Raw genomic sequence first — 17568 nt, forward strand, 5'->3', positions numbered from 1 at the left:
TCTGCCCTTCAAAGTAACCACAGCATGAAAGTATTTATTGAAAACTTTGTCAGCTAAGACAAGAGTAAGGACCCTCTATGCGTTTTCTTTCCCTGCTTACATCAACTTCAGTCTCTTGAAAAAGGACTTAAAACTTTTGCTGAGGTGGGAGGTGGTGGTAGTGGTGGAGACTTAATAAAAAGGCGATTTCCAATTCCTAAAGAGCACATACAGTACTGTCGACCTCGGCTCCTCACATGCCAGCTTCCTCCCTCCTTCTCTGTCTTAAATTGTCCAGCCATAACCACCGCGCACCCCCAACACACACCCCGCAACTGAACCGCCTATGATGTCATAATCACAATCCCATTACCTCATCCTGCTGGGGGGGGGGGGAGGCGGGTTGAGGCGGATGGGGAAAGGAGGGAGTGAACAGCCTCGGGCCCGACTTAGCTTTCAAAGTGTTTTGGGTGAGGACAAATTACAGAACAAGAGGACACGGCCCCGCGACCGTTATAAATCTCAGGATTATAAAGGCTCCAGCATATCCGGCAGCTAGAAGAGGGGCTCCGGGGACTCAGAGCAGGCCCTGATCGGCGATTGGACTACATTTCCCAGCAGCCTTCACGCCGAAGAGCGGTCCTTTGCCGGGGGAAGGTGGAGGGGGGGGATGCCTACAGAAAGGTGGCTGGGTCGGAAGGGAGAGGAGACCAGGTGAGAAGACTGTGACTAATACTGTTTCATGGCGTGAGTTGAATGAGACTGTCCAGGTGGGAGGATGGAACAGTGGAAGGAGTGGACAGTGGCTTTGTTTACCTTTATCCGACATGGCTTCCCCTACGGGCTTCAGGATGTGCTTCCAACTGGGCCCGTCCACTTTCTGCGATATGTTGGAGGGGGTGATTAGTTAGTGAGAAAACCATCCCGGTCCACAAATCACAGCTCTAGGCTCCTTTCCGACGGCACTATTCTGAGAAAGATCGAGGGAGAAACGACATAGGGCTCGGGCCCCTTCGGGTGGTTCCGGGAGATTCAACGAACAGGAACGATCCCCCCCACTATCCTCAAAGGCCCGTTGGTTCGTGCCAGCGCCTTTTAAGGGCACCGTGGGGCGAACGGAGCGCTCAGAGCTGCTCCGGCCGCGGCCCTGGGAGCGGGAGGAGCCGCGGTAGGTAGCGGAGGGCAGGTGGTTCTGGGCCCTCGGGGCGGGCACCGCGACCGTCCCTCCCTCTCTCCCCTCCCCCAGTCCAGCCACTAGTGCGGCGGAGCCTCGCAGGCCGCCTCGGCGGGAGAGCACGGGACCCGGTGGGGGAGGGGGTGGCGGAGTGCATGTCCCAGACCCTCCCCATCCCCTGCGTCCTGAGTTCGCTTCCCGCGGTCAGATGGGAAATCCTAATGGAAAGAGGAGAGCGACAGTCCCCCTGAGCAAACCCTGGAGTGCCCCCCCTGGGGTCCAGTAGATACCCCATGCCCCACCCCGCAGGGACAGGCAGGGCAACAGAGGAGAGGTTAAAGATTAGAGGGAGCCTCGCCGTTTGCTTTTTCATCGTGGTGGGGGGATGGGTGTACCCCACTTGTCACCCCTCTGTTCACCAGAACCATATGGAAGAAAAGCAGTCTAAGAGCCACTTACCATTTCTTGCATCCCCCCTGGCTCGCTTGTGTTTTCTTCACTTTCTCCCAGAGGTGTGGGACTGGGAGACCTGGGGGAATGCCCCCAGGGGATTTGTGACTTTCGTTTCCCCTGGCCTGACTGGATCCTAGTTTGTCCGGGTTTCAACACAACCTAAGTATCCCTGAAACACAAGTGTCAGGGCTTGCTTTCATCCAATAGCAGTGTGTGTGTGTGTGTGTGTGTGTGTGTGTGTGTGTGTGTGTGTGTGTGTGTTTGTTTGTTGCGGGGGGGGGGGGTAAGGTTTGGTCGTTATCTTAGAAGGCTTGTGCTGGAGGGAGAGCCTGGGCTGAGAGTTAGGCCTGGTGGGGTTCCTGGGAGGGCCAAGCGGCCTGCTGCTCAGTGAAGGACTGAGCCTTGTGCCAGTAATGTTAAACTGAGAAGTTTTAACTTGTTTAGTGAAATGTTGAGAGCTGTCTACCCTTCAGATACACAAAATGGAAGGGGAAGGAAGGAAGGCCGCCAGAGAGGGCTCCTCGCACTTTTTGTAATGCCTGTTTGAAAACGAGGAGGCCCCTTGCAGAGCTGGTTTGCCTTCTTTTGTGTCCTGGTTTGATTCCTTATGGCTTCCGTTCTGTTCCCCCTCTCAGCCTGGCCTGTTTTAGGAAACTTAGGCTGAGAGTATCAGTTGCGTGGTGGTAGTTGCATTGTTCCAATTACCGCTGTGTGTGGCCACATCCCAACAATTAAAATGCAGAAAAAAATAGAAAATCCCTCTCTTCAGCTGCTCCTAGAGAGGGCTGGGAGTTTGCTGTGTGTCCAAATGCCTCAGGAAAAGCCTGAAGTTTTTTTGTTTTTTGTTTTTTCCCCCCACTCCCTGCTCCTCACGCTTGGTCAGCCTGGAGCCTAGAGTCTCTAATGTAAAAGTCTCCACTCAGGCTCCCTTCGTGTTGATTCTTTTTTTTTTTTTTTTTTTTTTTTTTTTTTTTTTTTTTGGTTTTTCGAGACAGGGTTTCTCTGTGTAGCCTTGGCCATACCTGATGGGCTGAGTTAAGCGAGTAGGAGCAGAAGGGATTCCAGCCTCAGCGTCTCCCACCAGAACACAGGGGAAGCCGCTGAAGGCAGTGCTCAGGAAGCTGGGGACTCAGTTCCCAATGGTGGTAATAACTATGCGTGGAAACCACAGTTAGCTGTGGTGATGATTGACACCTGCTCCTTTCTTTCAGAGAGCTCCAAATACAGCCTGAGGAGCTTTGCTCTTCTTCGGCACCTTCCTCTGAAGAGGTGCCCTCTTTTTTTGTAGGGGATGGGTTACCCCCCTCCCTCCTCCCCAAAGTCACAGGAGGAAGAGCCTTTAGGCTCTAACATGGTGAGCAAGTGAGGCAGAATGGCACCGAGCCATAGGATAGGTCCCATTGCTTTCTTCATCCTAAGGCTAACACCCCTTCAGGCATACCAGCTCCTTGAAGAGAAAGCTAGAGAGATAAGAAACCATGGTCTACGGGAGCTATTTTATATAGGCTAGTTGGTTGGTGAGCTGTTGTACAGTCTAATGGCCCATGTGGCCTCCATTCGTGTGATGGAGTAAGACTCTTATACCCATTTTACTTATGGGTAAGCTAGGCAAAACTGTCTGAGCAAAATGAATTACGACTAAGCCACTGGTGGCAGCCTTTTTCCTTTCTGTTTTCGGTCAGGGTTTGTAGCCCAGGCTGGCCGTGAGGAACTGCATGTTCCTGCTTTCGCCTCCCACTTGCCGAGACTGCAGGTGTGTGCTCAAGATACAGAGTTCTTGGTTGCTTGGCTGTGCTAGTTAATGCTCCACGCACTGTGGGCTGCCTGCTGGCTATTGACGGGAAGAAGTAGAACAAAAGACGTTGGTAGCCTCCACTCTCCCTTTGAGCAAGGCCACAGCCCCTCTGGTGGGTAATTGTGTGGTGTTTTGCAGCTGCTTGCTGATAAAAGTCAGTTTGCTTCCGTCATGAGGAACGGTCTTGGTTAATTATATCCATGGTCTTTGAATGGGATCATGAAAACAAAAAACTTGGTTGGATGGAGTTGTGAGGTTTTGGTTTGGTTTGTTTTTTCGAGACAGGGTTTCTCTGTGTAGACCTGGCTGTCCTGGGACTCACTTTGTAGATCAGGCTGGCTTCAAACTCAGAGATCCGCCTGCCTCTACCTCCCAGTGCTGGGATTAAAGGCGTGGACTACCAGGCCCGACTGAGTTGTTTCTAATGTCTGTAGAATTGTTATGTGATAAGAACCAGCTGACTACCTGGCCATTCCTTCTCTTGTATAAGAGAAAACCCACAGGATCTACTGGGGATGATGGGTCAGCTATTCATGGAAAATCCTATTCATTCTGATCTGAAGCAGAAAGCCAGGCCTCCCTGCTCTCTCTGTACTAACCCCTGTGTTTTAGGAGAACGGTCCCTTTCTTGGCTTCTGGCTGTAAGATAAAGAGATTGCTGTGCTAACTCAGTATGGAAATAACCACTTGGGCATCTCTCTCATTTCATCTGTTTTCTAAGTGGTGCTGATAACTCTAGGTAGACACAACAGAGTTTAAACCACGTTAGGAATGGTAAATAGGTTTCAGTTTGTTTGCCAACTCCAGTTTCTTTTACTAGGTATCTGGAGGGCCAAGTTCAGAGTGTTTCTGAGGCTATCTTTAAGCTTCCCAGGAAAGCGCTGTGACCAATGACCAATGTCTGCCCAGGGCCCAGCACAGGGACGCTGTGGTAGGTGTGCCATGCATTCTCCATCTCTGGACCAGGTACATCTCTAATGCTCCTTGGCCTGATCCCTCTGTAATTGGCAGAGTCAGCAGGCATGACTGGAGAGGGACGTCCCAATGGTGCTAGACCGGTGCTGCAGTGGCAGAAGACGGCTTGCGAGTGAGATCCGGAAGAAGGACAGGGACGACACCCGTCAATTGCTCCGAAGTGTGCAGGTCCGATCGTGGGCAGAAACATGATCACCCTGATCACGGAGCAGCTGCAGAAGCAGAGTCTGGACGAGCTGCAGTGCACGCGCTTCAGCGTCAGTCTGGTAAACGGCCAGGGTTTGTGCCTCTGCCTGAGCCTCCCCCTTTTTTCGGAGGTTGCTACAATTTTTACCCTTGTTCTGTGTTGTATGAAATGTGCTTATACTGGAAAAGCGCAAAACCCAGCCTAAAGGAAGTGGGCAGAGACACTAAAGCCTGGGTGAAGGGCGCTCTGTGATGTTTAAAGGTGAGGATTGTTTCTCACCGACTTTGGGAAGACAATAGGAAGGGGTCTCTAATGTCTGGGTACCCTATGAATTATAGGAAGACTATAAGAGGTCTTTTGAAATGTCCTTTTCCTGAACCCAAATAATGATGGATAATCTCTCTCTTAGCCTTTGCCTGATCATGCAGACATATCCAACTGTGGGAACCCTTTCCAGCTTGTGTCTGGTAAGGAATCTAGTGTATATGTTTATTTGTGCTTCTGTCCGTACATTTCTTTCATTGATTTTTCGATGACCTGACCTGATTTGCCTACCTCTAGTTTTTGTGGTGGTCTTTTTGTTTTATTTATTTATTTATTTATTTATTTATTTATTTATTTTTGAGACAGTGTCTGACTATGTAGAAGCAGGCTGGCCTTGAACTTACAGAGATCTCCTGCCTCTGCCTCCAGGGTTGCTTGGGTTTTGTCTGTTTGTTTTTCTGTGTGCTAGAAGCTGTCTTGCTTTGGCTGTCCCAGAACTTGCTCTGTAGACCGGACTGCCTCTGCCTCCCAAGTGTTGGGATCAAAGGTGTGCATCACCAGTGCGTACCACCAGCTCAGTTTCTGGTGTATTTTTTGCCACTGCCAGCTTCTGAGAGTTTTGTCAAAGACAGCTTCTGTCTCTGTTTTACTGTCCTGTAGGAAAATCATGTTTAGTTTGCTCTTTTGTATTTAAGGCAGGATCTTGTAGCCCAGGCTAACCTAGAACTCTTAACAGTATTGCTGCTAAGTGCAAGGTTACAGGTGTGAGCCTAGATCAGTTTAACTTTTCTAATGTAATTGCTTTGAAGAGGTAATACATTTACATAGTTTAAAAATAGCAAAGACATGTTGATAAAAAGTTGTCCTCCCTACCTGGGCGATGTGATGCATGCCTTTAATCTCAGCACTTCGGGGCCAGAGGCAGGCAGATGTCTGTGAGTTTGACAGGACAGCCAAGACTACACAGAGACCCTGTCTCGAAAAACAAAAGAACAAAAATCATCCACTCCTGTTTCCAACCCACTTAGCTCCTAGCTCTTCCCTAAAAGTAACTTGGAAATGCTGTGGCTCGGTGATAGGGCATGTGGCTGGCATTGTGAGACCCTTCCTTTCGCCCTCAGAACTATGTAAGGCATGGAGAGGTGACTTCTGTTACTGGTTTTTTGTTTTGCTTTGTTTTCTTACATTTATTATATAAAACATGCACAGGTATGCTACAGAATGTGGAGGTCAGAGGACAATTTGTTTTTTGGTTTTGGTTTTTGGTTTTTCAAGACAAGGTTTCTCTGTGTTTTTGTTTTTTGAGACAGGGTTTCTCACTTTGTAGACCAGGCTGGCCTCGAACTCACAGTGATCCGCCTGCCTCTGCCTCCCAAGTGCTGGGATTAAAGGTGTGCGCTTAGAGGGCAATTTGTAACAATTGGTTCTCTCCTAGCACATGGGTCCCAGGAATGATTGGGACTCACCTGGGACTCAGGTCATTAGGTTCAGCCTGATGCACCTTCACCCCTTGAGCCATCTTGTTGACCTATAAGTTTTTTGTTCCCCTTTTCACATGAGGGGTGGAATTGTGTACACAACACACATGTGAAGATAGGGGACAACCTGCAGGAGGCAGTTTTCTCTGTCTACCATGTAGCAGCTGGGGACTGGGGATCCAACCCAGGGCACCTGGCTTGGCAGCAAGTACATTTATCTGTTGCACCTTTTTTTTTTTTTTTTCCTTTTTTTTCGAGACAGAGTCTCTGTGTAGCCTTGGCTGTCATGGACTCACTTTGTAGACCAGGCTGGCCTCGAACTCACAGAGATCCCGCACTAACCCCGGCCTGTTGTGCCTTCTTGCGTAGGCCCTGCTAACTAGTTTCTTGTCCACAGACCCAGCTAGACGTTTCCCCCTTTTTTGGTAGTGCTTGGGATTACGCCTAGGCCTGAGACATACTAAGCAAGCACTCTATTACAGAACTATATCTCCAACTCTATTTTGTTTTGAATTTGTTATGTAGTTGAGGCTGGTGTTGAGTTCCTGATCTTCTGCCTCCACCTCCTGAGTGCTGGCATGTGCCACCATGCTTAGCTGTTTTTTTATTTTGAGATAGGGTTGGGTTTTTTTCTTTTGTTTTGTTTTTTAATTTCATAGACTGGCTTTGAGTTTGTGACCTCCTACTTCAGCCTCTGGAATTACAAGTCTGTGCCACCAGGCCAAGCTCAGAATTTCTAGTTCTTTAGATTATACTTATGGAGGGGTGGGGATGTGTGTGTGCCATGGCCTGTGGGGTCAGGTTGATTCTTTTACTGTGCAGGTCTCAGGGATGAACCTGGGTCATCAGGCTTGGCAGCCATCTCTCTAGACCCTGGATACCTATGTACAAGTAGAAGCAGATAGAAGTCTGTTTTCATGGTTACCTCTTTGGCACTGCTACTCTGTTTCATTAAAGTTTAGTGCACTTTGGATCTACGTTAGTTTACTTAAATCCTTATTGGTGTGGGTGCGGACAGTTGCAGGCTTCTAACTTTGGGGTGTGTGCGCATGTATTATATATGCACCTGTATGTGTGGATATGAAAACATGCACTGAAGCCAGAGAATGCTCCTGGTGCTCTGGTCTGTCCCTCTGCCTTGTTCCTCTGAGGCAGAGTCTTTCACTGGACCTGGAGATAAGCTGGCAGCCAGCAAACCTCAGTGAGCACCCTGTCTCCACCTTGCAGACTCACCTATGGATGCCTGACAGGTTGTGCTAGGATCCGAAGTTGGGTCCTTATGTCTACACAGCAGGTTTTCTTGCCTCCCTCTCTAGCCGCCTCTCCAGACCCAAATTCTCTTATTTATGGAGAGCTATAGTGAATCACTTTGTCCCTAGGTCACTTTTGATATGTGAAAAGACTTCGGAAATGTAGAGCCCTTGATTATGACTTAACCCAAAGGCCTATGATCACAAGCACAGCTAAGACAAGCATGGCTGGGCTGCTCCACAGCTTCCTTCATGGGGTGCCTGGCAAGGGAGGTGAGTGGGCAAAGCAGCTACATTCATTCTCTTCCTCTGGAGCACTTGTTGAAAGCCAGGCGTTGTGCCATAAGGATCCACAATCCCTGCTTTAGAAGGGTTAGTAGGTGAGGAGCTGGTGACCACACACTTCTGTCATCACTTCTGACTTCATATACTTGGATTTGTGCCTTTTCTAGAGAATCCTTGAAAAAAACTTGGAATAGGCCCATTCTCCTGAGGCTGTTTCCCCTAAATTGGTCTTATGTGGAAAGATAGAGGCAAGAGGTGGAAGCAGCACTTGGGAGGTAGAGGCAGGAGGATAAAAAGATGTTCCACATCAGCATTGGCTATATAGCAAGCTTGAGGCCAGTTTGAATTACATGAGACCCTGTCTCAAAAAAGGGCACAATTTCAGGGGACTAGGAAGATGGCTCAGGTGGTGAAGTACTTGCATTATAAGCCTTTGGACCTGTTAGGGTCCCCAGCATCCCCATTAAAGTTAGGTGTGGTGGCAGAGTCTATAATTGTAGTACCTAGAGAGGTAGAGATAGGTTGGCCGGTCAGCCTGTCCAAATTGATGAGCAACAGATTCACTGACAGCCCCTACTCATAACAACAAATGCAAAACAAATGTGAGGGAGTAGGTGGGCTGTCACAAAACACTTGATGACGTCGGTTTCATCCATTGGATCACGTGGTAGGAGAGACTTCCCCAAGTTGTGCTCTGACTGCCAGCACATGCGTGATTGTGGTGTTGGTGCACATATATCAATAAATAAATATAATTTAAGAAGGAAAATTTAGCCGGGCGTGGTGGCACACGCCTTTAATCCCAGCACTCGGGAGGCAGAGGCAGGCGGATCACTGTGAGTTCGAGGCCAGCCTGGTCTACAAAGCGAGTCCAGGACAGCCAAGACTACACAGAGAAACCCTGTCTCAAAAAACCAAAAAAAAAAAAAAAAAAAAAAAAAAAGAAGGAAAATTTTAGCCAGGTATGGTGGTGCACACCTTTAATCCCAGCACTTGGGAAGCAGAGGCAGGTGGATCTCTGTGAGTTCAAGACCAGCCTGGTCTACAAAGAGAGTTTCATGACAGCCAAAGCTATTACACAGAGAAACCCTGTCTCGAAAAACCAAATAAAGAAAATTTTGGCCGAGTAAGGTGGTGCATGCCTTTAATCCCAGCACTCGGGAGTCAAAGGCAGGTGGATCTCTGTGAGTTTGAGGCCAACCTGGTCTACAAAGCAAGTCTAGGACAGCCAAGGCTAACAGAGACCTTGTCTCGAAAAACAAAACAAAACAAACAAACAAACAAACAAAAAACCCCAAAAAATATAAAATAAAACTTGGTAGAGAGTGATTGAGCAAGACATCAGATGTTGACCTCTGGGCTTAACATGTAGGTTCTTGCCTGTTCCCACATACACGAAAACACACATGAACATTCACCAAAAGTTGCAATTTTGGTTAGAATGCAGGCAGTGAGGACCACCCGTTTAGCCCTTTTCCTTTCCTTTTGGTTTCTTTATCTTTGGCAGGCACAGGGAGCGCATCACGTTATTTTTTTTTTTTTTTTTTTTTTTTTTTTTTTTTTTTTTTTTTTTTGCATCACGTTATTTATGTAGCCTGGGTCAGCCTCAAATTCAGCTGTTATTGACAGCTACTGTGAACTGCTTTTCTACCTTCATCTTCAGAATTCTTGGCTTATAGGCCTGAGCCACTATGCCCATCTTGATCCTCCAGTGTGTTTGGCTTTAAAAGAAGCATAGGCATGGCGGTGCACGCCTTTGAACCCAGCACTTGCTATGCATAGGTACATGGATCTCTGTGAGTTTCAGGCCAGCCTGGTCTGCATAGTAAGTTTCAGGGCAACAAGCTGTATAGTAAGACCTAGTCTTCTTTGTTGTTGTTGTTTGGTTTGTTTTGTTTTGAGACAGGGTTTCTCTGTGTAGCCCTGGCTGTCCTGGACTCACGTTGTTGAACAGTCCTGCCTTGAACTCACAGAGATCTGCTTGCTTCTGTCTCTCAGAGTGCTGGGATTACCAGCATGTACCAATGTACCCAGCTTGTAAAACCTAGTCTTAAAAAATAAGTTTTAGGGCCAGGCATGGTGGCACACACCTTTAACTCCAGCACTTGGGAGGCAGGGGGCAGGCGGATCTCTGAGTTCCAGACCATCCTGGTCTACAGAGCAAGTTCCAGGACAGCTAGAGCTGTTACACAGAGAAACCCTGTCTCGAAAACCCAAAAACAACAACAAACAAATAAACAAAAAATAACTTTTAGGGATAGAGAGTTGGCTCCATGGTTAAGAGCACTGTCTGCTCTTCTAGAGGTCCTGAGTTCAATTCCTAGCAACCACATGGTGGCTCACAACCATCTATACTGGGATCTGATACCCTTTTCTGGCCTGCATGTGTACATGCAGATAGAGCACTCATACATAAAGTAAATACATCTTTCTTTTTTTTTTTTAATTAAAAAAAAAGTTATCAGTAGGACGTGGTAGAGTACACCTTTAATCCCAGCATTCGGGGAGGCAGAGGTAGGTGGATTGCTTTGAGTTCTAGGATAGCCAGGACTAGAAGAGAAACCCTGTCTAAAAAAAAAAAGAAAGAATTTTCAAACATTTATAATGAAGGCCCAAGGGCACACAAATATGAAGGGACAAAGGCAGCACGGGATCTTAGGGTTTCTCAAGCACAGTTGTGCTGTCAGACCCACAAACATACCATTTTGTTTGCTTTTCCTAGGGATGAAAGTGATTGCTTACCTACTTGATTACTTCCTCTGCTCAGTGCGGCATAGGAAGGGGGAGAGGCCAGGGAAGACCGCTGGGAGCTGGCTGGGAGCAGGGGCGGTTGGGTTGTAGATTGGGCTGGTCTAGGAGACTGGGGCCCACAAACATACAGGCTTCTCTTTCGTTTGTTTGTTTTGGCTTTGTTTTTTTGTTTTTTGAGAGAGGGTTTCTCAGTGTAGTCCAAGCTTGAACTCTCTCAGTAGACCAGTCTGGCCTGGAACTCCAGAGATCTGCCCGCCTCTGCCTCCTGAGTGCTGGGATTTGAGGTGTGGGCCACCACCTGGCTCTTAGAGGTTTCTTGACGACTGCATCTTTGAGAGGAAGTGGCAGACAGTGTATAAATGTTCTTTATTGCAGTTGGGTTCCTAGGATGAAGGTAGCATAGTAAAGTTTGGATCCTTTTTCTTCCTTTAATAGCAATGCTTTGGAGCAAGTCAGACCACGGTCACTTGGGAAAGGGAAATCATAGTACCTCCTTCATAGAGACCTTTGTGAAGCTGCAGGCATTTTCACTATATCGTGTGGTACATAAGCTCTAAGAGAGTGTTAGCTCTTAACACTTTTTATTATGAATGCCTTTCAGAAGGTGCTTCCTGGAGGGGCCTGCCCCACTGTTCCTGTGCTGAGTTCCAGGACAGCCTCAACTTCAGCTACCATCCCTCAGGCCTAAGCCTGCACCTCAGACCACCCAGTCGGGGAAACTCCCCACAGGAGCAGCCCCTTTCCCAAGTACTGAGCCCTGAACCCCCAGACCCAGAGAAGCTTCCTGTGCCCCCGGCCCCTCCATCCAAGAGGCACTGCCGCTCACTCTCGGTGCCTGTGGACCTGTCTCGCTGGCAGCCAGTGTGGCGGCCCGCCCCCTCCAAGCTGTGGACTCCCATCAAGCACCGGGGCAATGCTGGAGGGGGTGGGCCGCAGGTGCCTCACCAGAGTCCCCCAAAGCGGGTCTCCAGCCTCAGGTTCCTCCAAGCTCCCAGTGCCTCTTCTCAATGTGCCCCAGCCCACAGACCCTACAGCCCTCCTTTCTTCAGCCTGGCCCTGGCCCAGGATTCCTCTCAACCCTGTGCCACCTCCCCTCAGAGTGGTTCTTGGGAGAGTGATGCTGAGTCCCTGTCACCCCGCCCACCACAGCGCCGCTTCTCCCTGTCACCCAGCCTGGGCCCACAGGCAAGCCGCTTCCTGCCCTCTGCCCGGAGCTCCCCTGCATCTTCCCCAGAACTGCCCTGGAGACCCCGGGGTCTCCGAAACCTTCCCCGAAGCCGCTCTCAGCCTTGTGATCTGGACGCCCGCAAAACTGGGGTCAAGCGGCGTCATGAAGAGGACTCCCGGCGCCTGCGGCCTTCCTTGGACTTTGACAAGATGAATCAGGTGGGACTGGTGAACCGGAAGACTGTTTAACCATCTAGCGCCATGCCTTCCTGGCGGGGCTCCCTGGGAACTTGTCTGTCTATAGAGTTTGTACAAGATCATTCTGGAACTATTTTTTAACCTTTCAGGTTTTCTGCCCTGTCAAATCAGTCCCTGATGTTTCAAGGAAACTAGGCCGAGACAGTAAACCTTCAGACAGGGATATCTAAGTGACCTGCCAGAGGCACAGAATTCCTGTCACCAGGGCCTGCTTGTCCTCAGAGTTGGTTTTTCTCCCAGGCTTCTTGCTTTGTGTAACCCTTTGGAGGCTTGCACAAATTCAGCAAGCACTTTTCTAAAGCCCTGATCTGCGAGCAGTTGCTGCATATGTACTTGTCCACTTTTTCCTATTTTTCTTTCTAAATCACTTGGTCATAGGTGTCTGAGAATTGGTTCCTTTGGCCATCCAGCCCCTCAGGAGTCTGTGGACTTGGTTCTGCTTAGGCACTGGCACGTGAGAGTGGCCAGATTAGTAGATTGTGGCGGTGCCGGCATGAAGCTCATAAAAGAGTTTTGTTTTGTTTTAGATGACATCTTTCTGTTTAGCCCAGGCTAGCTTCAGCTTCCTGAGCTATGAAATATCAGGTCCCACCATGGCCTGCATCATTCGCAGCTCCTTTTCTTTTTTGTGGTGCTTGTGAGTGACCCTGTGTCTTTAGACGTGCTATGTAAATGCTTTGCCGCTGAGTGAACGCTCAGCCCTCCAGTTCCTGTTCTTCGGTTGTTGGTTTGGTTTGGCTTAGTTTTTCAAGTCATGGTCTCATTGTTGTAGCCCTAGCTAGCCCAGAACTATGTAGACCAGCTGGCCTTGAACTTGCAGAGATCTGCCTGCCTCTGCCTCCCAGGTGCTAGGATTAAAAGTGGGAACCGGGGTTCTGTCCTCAGAGAATGCACATGTGTCAAAGTTTATGACTTGGGACTTCACTCCAAAGCTTAGAAGTTCTGAGCCGGTTGTGGTGGCTGTAATCCCAGCACTCAAAATAAAGTATATAAATCTTTTTTTATTATTATTTAAAAAAATAGTTTTCAGTATGGCGTCGGAGAGCACGCCTTTAATCCCAGCACTCAGGGAGGCAGAGGCAGGTGGATCTCTGTGAATTCGAGGCCAGCCTGGTCTACGAAGCGAGTCCAGGACACCCAAGGCTACACAGAGAAACCCTGTTTTAAAAAGAAAAACAGACCAACCAACCAGAATATCTGCTTTCAAGTGTAATTGAGAAGGCCACTTTAAAATTTATTTTTGGAGAGCCAGGAGAGATGGGTCAATGGTTAAGCACACAGGCTGCTCTTCCAGAGGACCTGAATTTGATTCCTAGTACCCCCATAGTGGCGCACAGCTGTAACTCGGTAACTGTAAGTTCCAGAGGATTTGCTGCTCTCTGCAGACATTGTACTGTGCATGTGCTACATAGACACACATGTAGGCAAAACACCCATACACACAAACTAGAAAACATAAAATGTTTTAAAATGATATTTTTAGGTTACTTGGGAAATCAATATCTTTGTTTCAACTTTGTTGACAGAAACCGTACTCAGGAGGTCTCTGTCTCCAAGAAACAGCTGGAGAAAGCAACAGCATCTCCCCACCGTGGTTCATGGCCTGCAGCCCTGCGCCTCTCTCTGCTTCCTGCAGTCCTGTTGAGGGTTCATCCCAGGTGCTGAGTGAAAGCGAAGAGGAGGAGGAAGGCTCCGTGCGGTGGGGACGGCAGGCACTGAGCAAGCGGACATTGTGTCAGCAGGACTTTGGGGACCTGGACCTGAATCTGATTGAGGAAAACTAAAACTGAGAGGCCGCTTCCAGGGCCCACAGACTGACTGTCTAATGGCTACTAACAAGTGTGAAGGCCCCAAGGCTGAGGGCCCAGCCTGGGAAAGGGGGTGAGTGGAGGGCTCCGACTCAGGGCAGCCGAAGTCTTCTCGCTCCAGCAAGCTCGACCATGCCAAGAGACTGGCCGGGACAAGATAAACGGAGCTGGTGGCGGGAGGGACAGCCCCAGAGCAGAGCCTCCCCATGGCGGCCCTGAGTGTGAGTATCCTTGCCACTGAGAGAGCAGTGGGCAGGGAAGGAAGGGGTCTGCTGACCCCAGCTCGGGGAATTTCACTAGCCCCTTTGCTTCAAAGGGCACTTGTGTCTTAGAATTTGGCCAGGGTGGGGGGGTTCAGTCAGCCTCCTCGGAGAAATTGTGTGAGTGCGTGTGTGTGCATGGGCGTACACTTGAGGAAAGGCGTGTTTGTATAGCCTTAGGGAAGGAAGGCAGTTGCTCCTTTAACAGCAGGGCTTTAGGATGCCCCAGAACCTTGGTTTTTTTGTTTTTTTAATATGACATTGGGATTGGGCTTGTTCAAGGTGTCAAGAGGAGAGAGGGCTCTTTTTTTTTTCCCCCTTAATAGCTCTGGAGCCAGGCTTAAGTTCATAGCATCACTGCTCTGCAAATGGTTCTGTTTTGGGATCTACCAGAATTTTTTGAGTACTGTGACCTCAGCTAATAGTCTTTTCTTCAGTCTCACCCTCGCCCACGAGATAACTCTAGTATTGAGGGCTTGTGGAAAGGTCACCACATTCGTTGTTTTCATCCGATTATCTAAGCTGTGTACAGCCTGCCTCTCTTGTTCTCTGAGTTGGTGCAAACATGGGCAACTGAGGCAGAGCTGAGAGCTCCATTTCTCTTTTCTTCACCAAGGGGACCTTTTATTTTCTGATCTTTCAAGTCAGAGATAAAGTTGATCCCCAGAAAATGTTGAGGCAGACCAGCACCAGGTGTAGTGACATTTAGTCCCCAGAAGTCCTTTAGCCCACCCCAGCACTGCCTTCTGGAAGCTGGCTATAGGGAAACTCATTCTTGGGAGATCTAGGCCCAGTCTCTTTCCGTTCTGCTTGAGAAGGAGGATGGGTGTTCAGCATTTAATAGTTTGCTTGTCTTCCACTCTTGCCAGGAAATGTTTATTTGCCTCTAATTGGCCCTGAGAGACCACAGAGAGGCTGGGCTCACTGAGGGACTACATGGGGATGTGTAAAGGAAAGGCCATGAAAAGCAGCTGGGTTGTTGTTGTTGGATTGAATTTCCTTTTTTGTTTCTTACCCACAACTCCAGCCAGTGCAGGTCTCAGTGGCTAGAGTGCAGGTACCCTGGTAGGGTTGGCGCCAGTGGGCATGCATGTAGAAGCCACCACTATTGCAGTTTTCGAGACTTTGTTTAGAACACCCTGGTTAATGAAATTGGACCTGCCTTCCCTGTTTATTACAGTAAGGGCATTTTTCTGTTCAGTTTCCACGGTGTCATGGGGCCAATTCCGAATGTTACAGAAAACAGCCGAGGTCATGTTTTCTCTTCCTTGTGGAATTGAGCCTGATGTTTAATGTCTCCCACATGTTAACAGGAATACTACTGAGGCTTCAGACTCTTTGCCTCCACTTCCGGGGGAGGTAGCCATGTCTAATTGAGCCTGTGGCCCTCAGAGGTTCTACCTTTCCAGGGCTCCTCCCTTTCTCCTGGCTAGTTACCACATATTACCACTGGGCTACCAGTCTCTAAGGGCCTACCAGAGGCTCTCTTGAGAATCCAGGGAAACTGAGCCCAGGAGTTATCTTGGGTTTCATCTTTCCATGGTTCTCCCTCTTTGGTCCATAATTTCCCTGGTGCCAGCTTCTTTTCCACCTGGGGCATCCTCATCCCTGGGCTCTCTGCTGCAGATGGCAGTGCCAGCCTCCAACAGGTCACTGGCAGTGCCAGCTGGGGTCTCTGTGCAGGCCCTGAGTTTAAATGAAGGCAGGGATTCTGCCTCCATCCTGGCTTTCCCAAAGCCTTTAGGTCACTCCCCTTAGGGAAGGGGGCCTACAATTGTCATATTTTAATTCCATTACTTTAAGTCTGGAATGTTAAACTAGGCAGCACTATCATCCTGCTTCCCAGGCTAAATGCCTCTGGCCCTGGAACAAGCCTTTTCAAGACGTGAATCATTTGCTTTACACAATAGATCTGTTCCAACAGATCTGTGTAAACCAAACGCTATTTTTTAATGCATTTGGACTGCTGACCATTTAAAAGCAGCCTATGATTGCTTCTTTTGTAAAGCAAGCAACCTCCCTCTACCTTAGCCAGTGTCATTATTTGGGTTTTCACATTTGGGCTTACCCAGAGTGGAGCACACCTCCGGGGCTTGTGGCTGATGCTGTGTAGACGTCTGCGTCTGTGCTGCGTGTGTGGTGTGGCTGGCCGGTAGGTGAGTATTCCTGCGTGTGTGAGTGAAGCCACTCCCAGGCTGATGCTCTCCTCCTGTGCCCGGTGACTGCCCATGGCAGCCCTGCTGCCCTTCGTTCCCACCTGCTGCCAAAGTCCCTGTGCTAATGGGATTACAGAAACAAAAAGTGGAAACGTTTTTCGTAAACTTTGTTTTATATTAAAAAAATCCATAAGTCTGTGTGTGTTAAAACATGAGGTTCTGCCTCTGTGGCTGTGTTTGAAAAAATAAAGTTTTATTAGAATAATCCATTTTCCCAAGCAACCTTGTGTGCTATAGTGTCTTTTTCCCTTACTTGCACACACACACACACACACACACACACACACAGAGAGGAAGAAACAGCAGTCCACCTAACTTGCCAATCCCTTTAAGGCATGGCCACGCTATTCCAAAAGGGCAGTATCTGGTCCCTAGACCCTTCTATGGTCAGAGCCTGTTGCCTGGGATTCTGTCAGTATGGCTTAGTCTCTGTTTCTCTGGTGCTCACTACGCATTGCCTCTTTCCTGATGTCACTCTCTCCAGCTGGTTAAAGTCAAGTGCTAATGCATTCTGCTTCTCTGAGATACGTTTCATGGTCCAGTTAGAACCTTGGCTGGGTTGATTCAGAGGCTTTGGATGATAGGCGAAGACAGAAAGGAGTCTCCTCATTAGGGTTTTCACACGCTATATGTTGGAGAGATGGAGATTTAGTCATCAAAATTCAGATCCAAAAACCTGGGAAACTCCTGCTTGCAGCCAGGCATAGCGGCACATGCCTGTAATCCCAGCACTTGGGAGACAGAGGCAGGTGGGTCGATGTGAGTTCAAGGCCAGCCTGGTCCAGGACAGCCAAGGCTACACAGAGAAACCCTGTCTTGGAAAACCAAAATAAATAAATAAAAATCATGTTTGCAGCTGGGTGAGGTGGCATATGCCTGGAACCCCAGCACTCGGAAAGGCAGGGGCAGGTGGATTGCTGTGAGTTCGAGGCTAGCCTGAACTACAAAGTGCGTCCAGGACAGCCATGGCTATGCAGAGAAACCCTATCTTGGAAAAACCAAAACCAAAACCAACCCCCCCCCCAAAAAAAATCCTGTTTGCAGAATGATCCTAAAAGCAAAGCTCTTTTGTCCTAGAAAAGGACAAGTTCCCTAATGCTCCTATTGTTGCCTGTAAAACAGTGTTGCTGAAGTCTTGACTTTCCTATTCCACCCTTCTTAAGTAATATTTTTCTGATATGTATGGATGAAATACAGCTACTTAAGAGAGCCAAAGCTGGGCGTGGTGGCGCACGCCTTTAATCCCAGCACTCAGGAGGCAGAGGCAG

The 17568-nt window shown here is 48.7% G+C and overlaps 1 protein-coding gene across 1 annotated transcript; it reads left to right on the top strand.

Moving 5' to 3' along the window:
- The first annotated feature begins 4559 nt into the window (after positions 1 to 4559).
- On the top strand, positions 4560 to 14292 carry Fam53c (family with sequence similarity 53 member C). Its single transcript, XM_051163183.1, has 4 exons — positions 4560 to 4642; positions 4973 to 5030; positions 11193 to 11977; positions 13543 to 14292. Exons 1-4 carry the CDS (start codon positions 4565 to 4567, stop codon positions 13798 to 13800), a joined length of 1179 nt encoding a protein of 392 aa, XP_051019140.1. The 5' UTR covers positions 4560 to 4564; the 3' UTR covers positions 13801 to 14292.
- Positions 14293 to 17568: the final 3276 nt, after the last annotated feature.

The sequence above is a fragment of the Acomys russatus genome, chromosome 20 (genome assembly GCF_903995435.1).
Source record: "Acomys russatus chromosome 20, mAcoRus1.1, whole genome shotgun sequence".
NCBI lineage: Eukaryota > Metazoa > Chordata > Mammalia > Rodentia > Muridae > Acomys > Acomys russatus.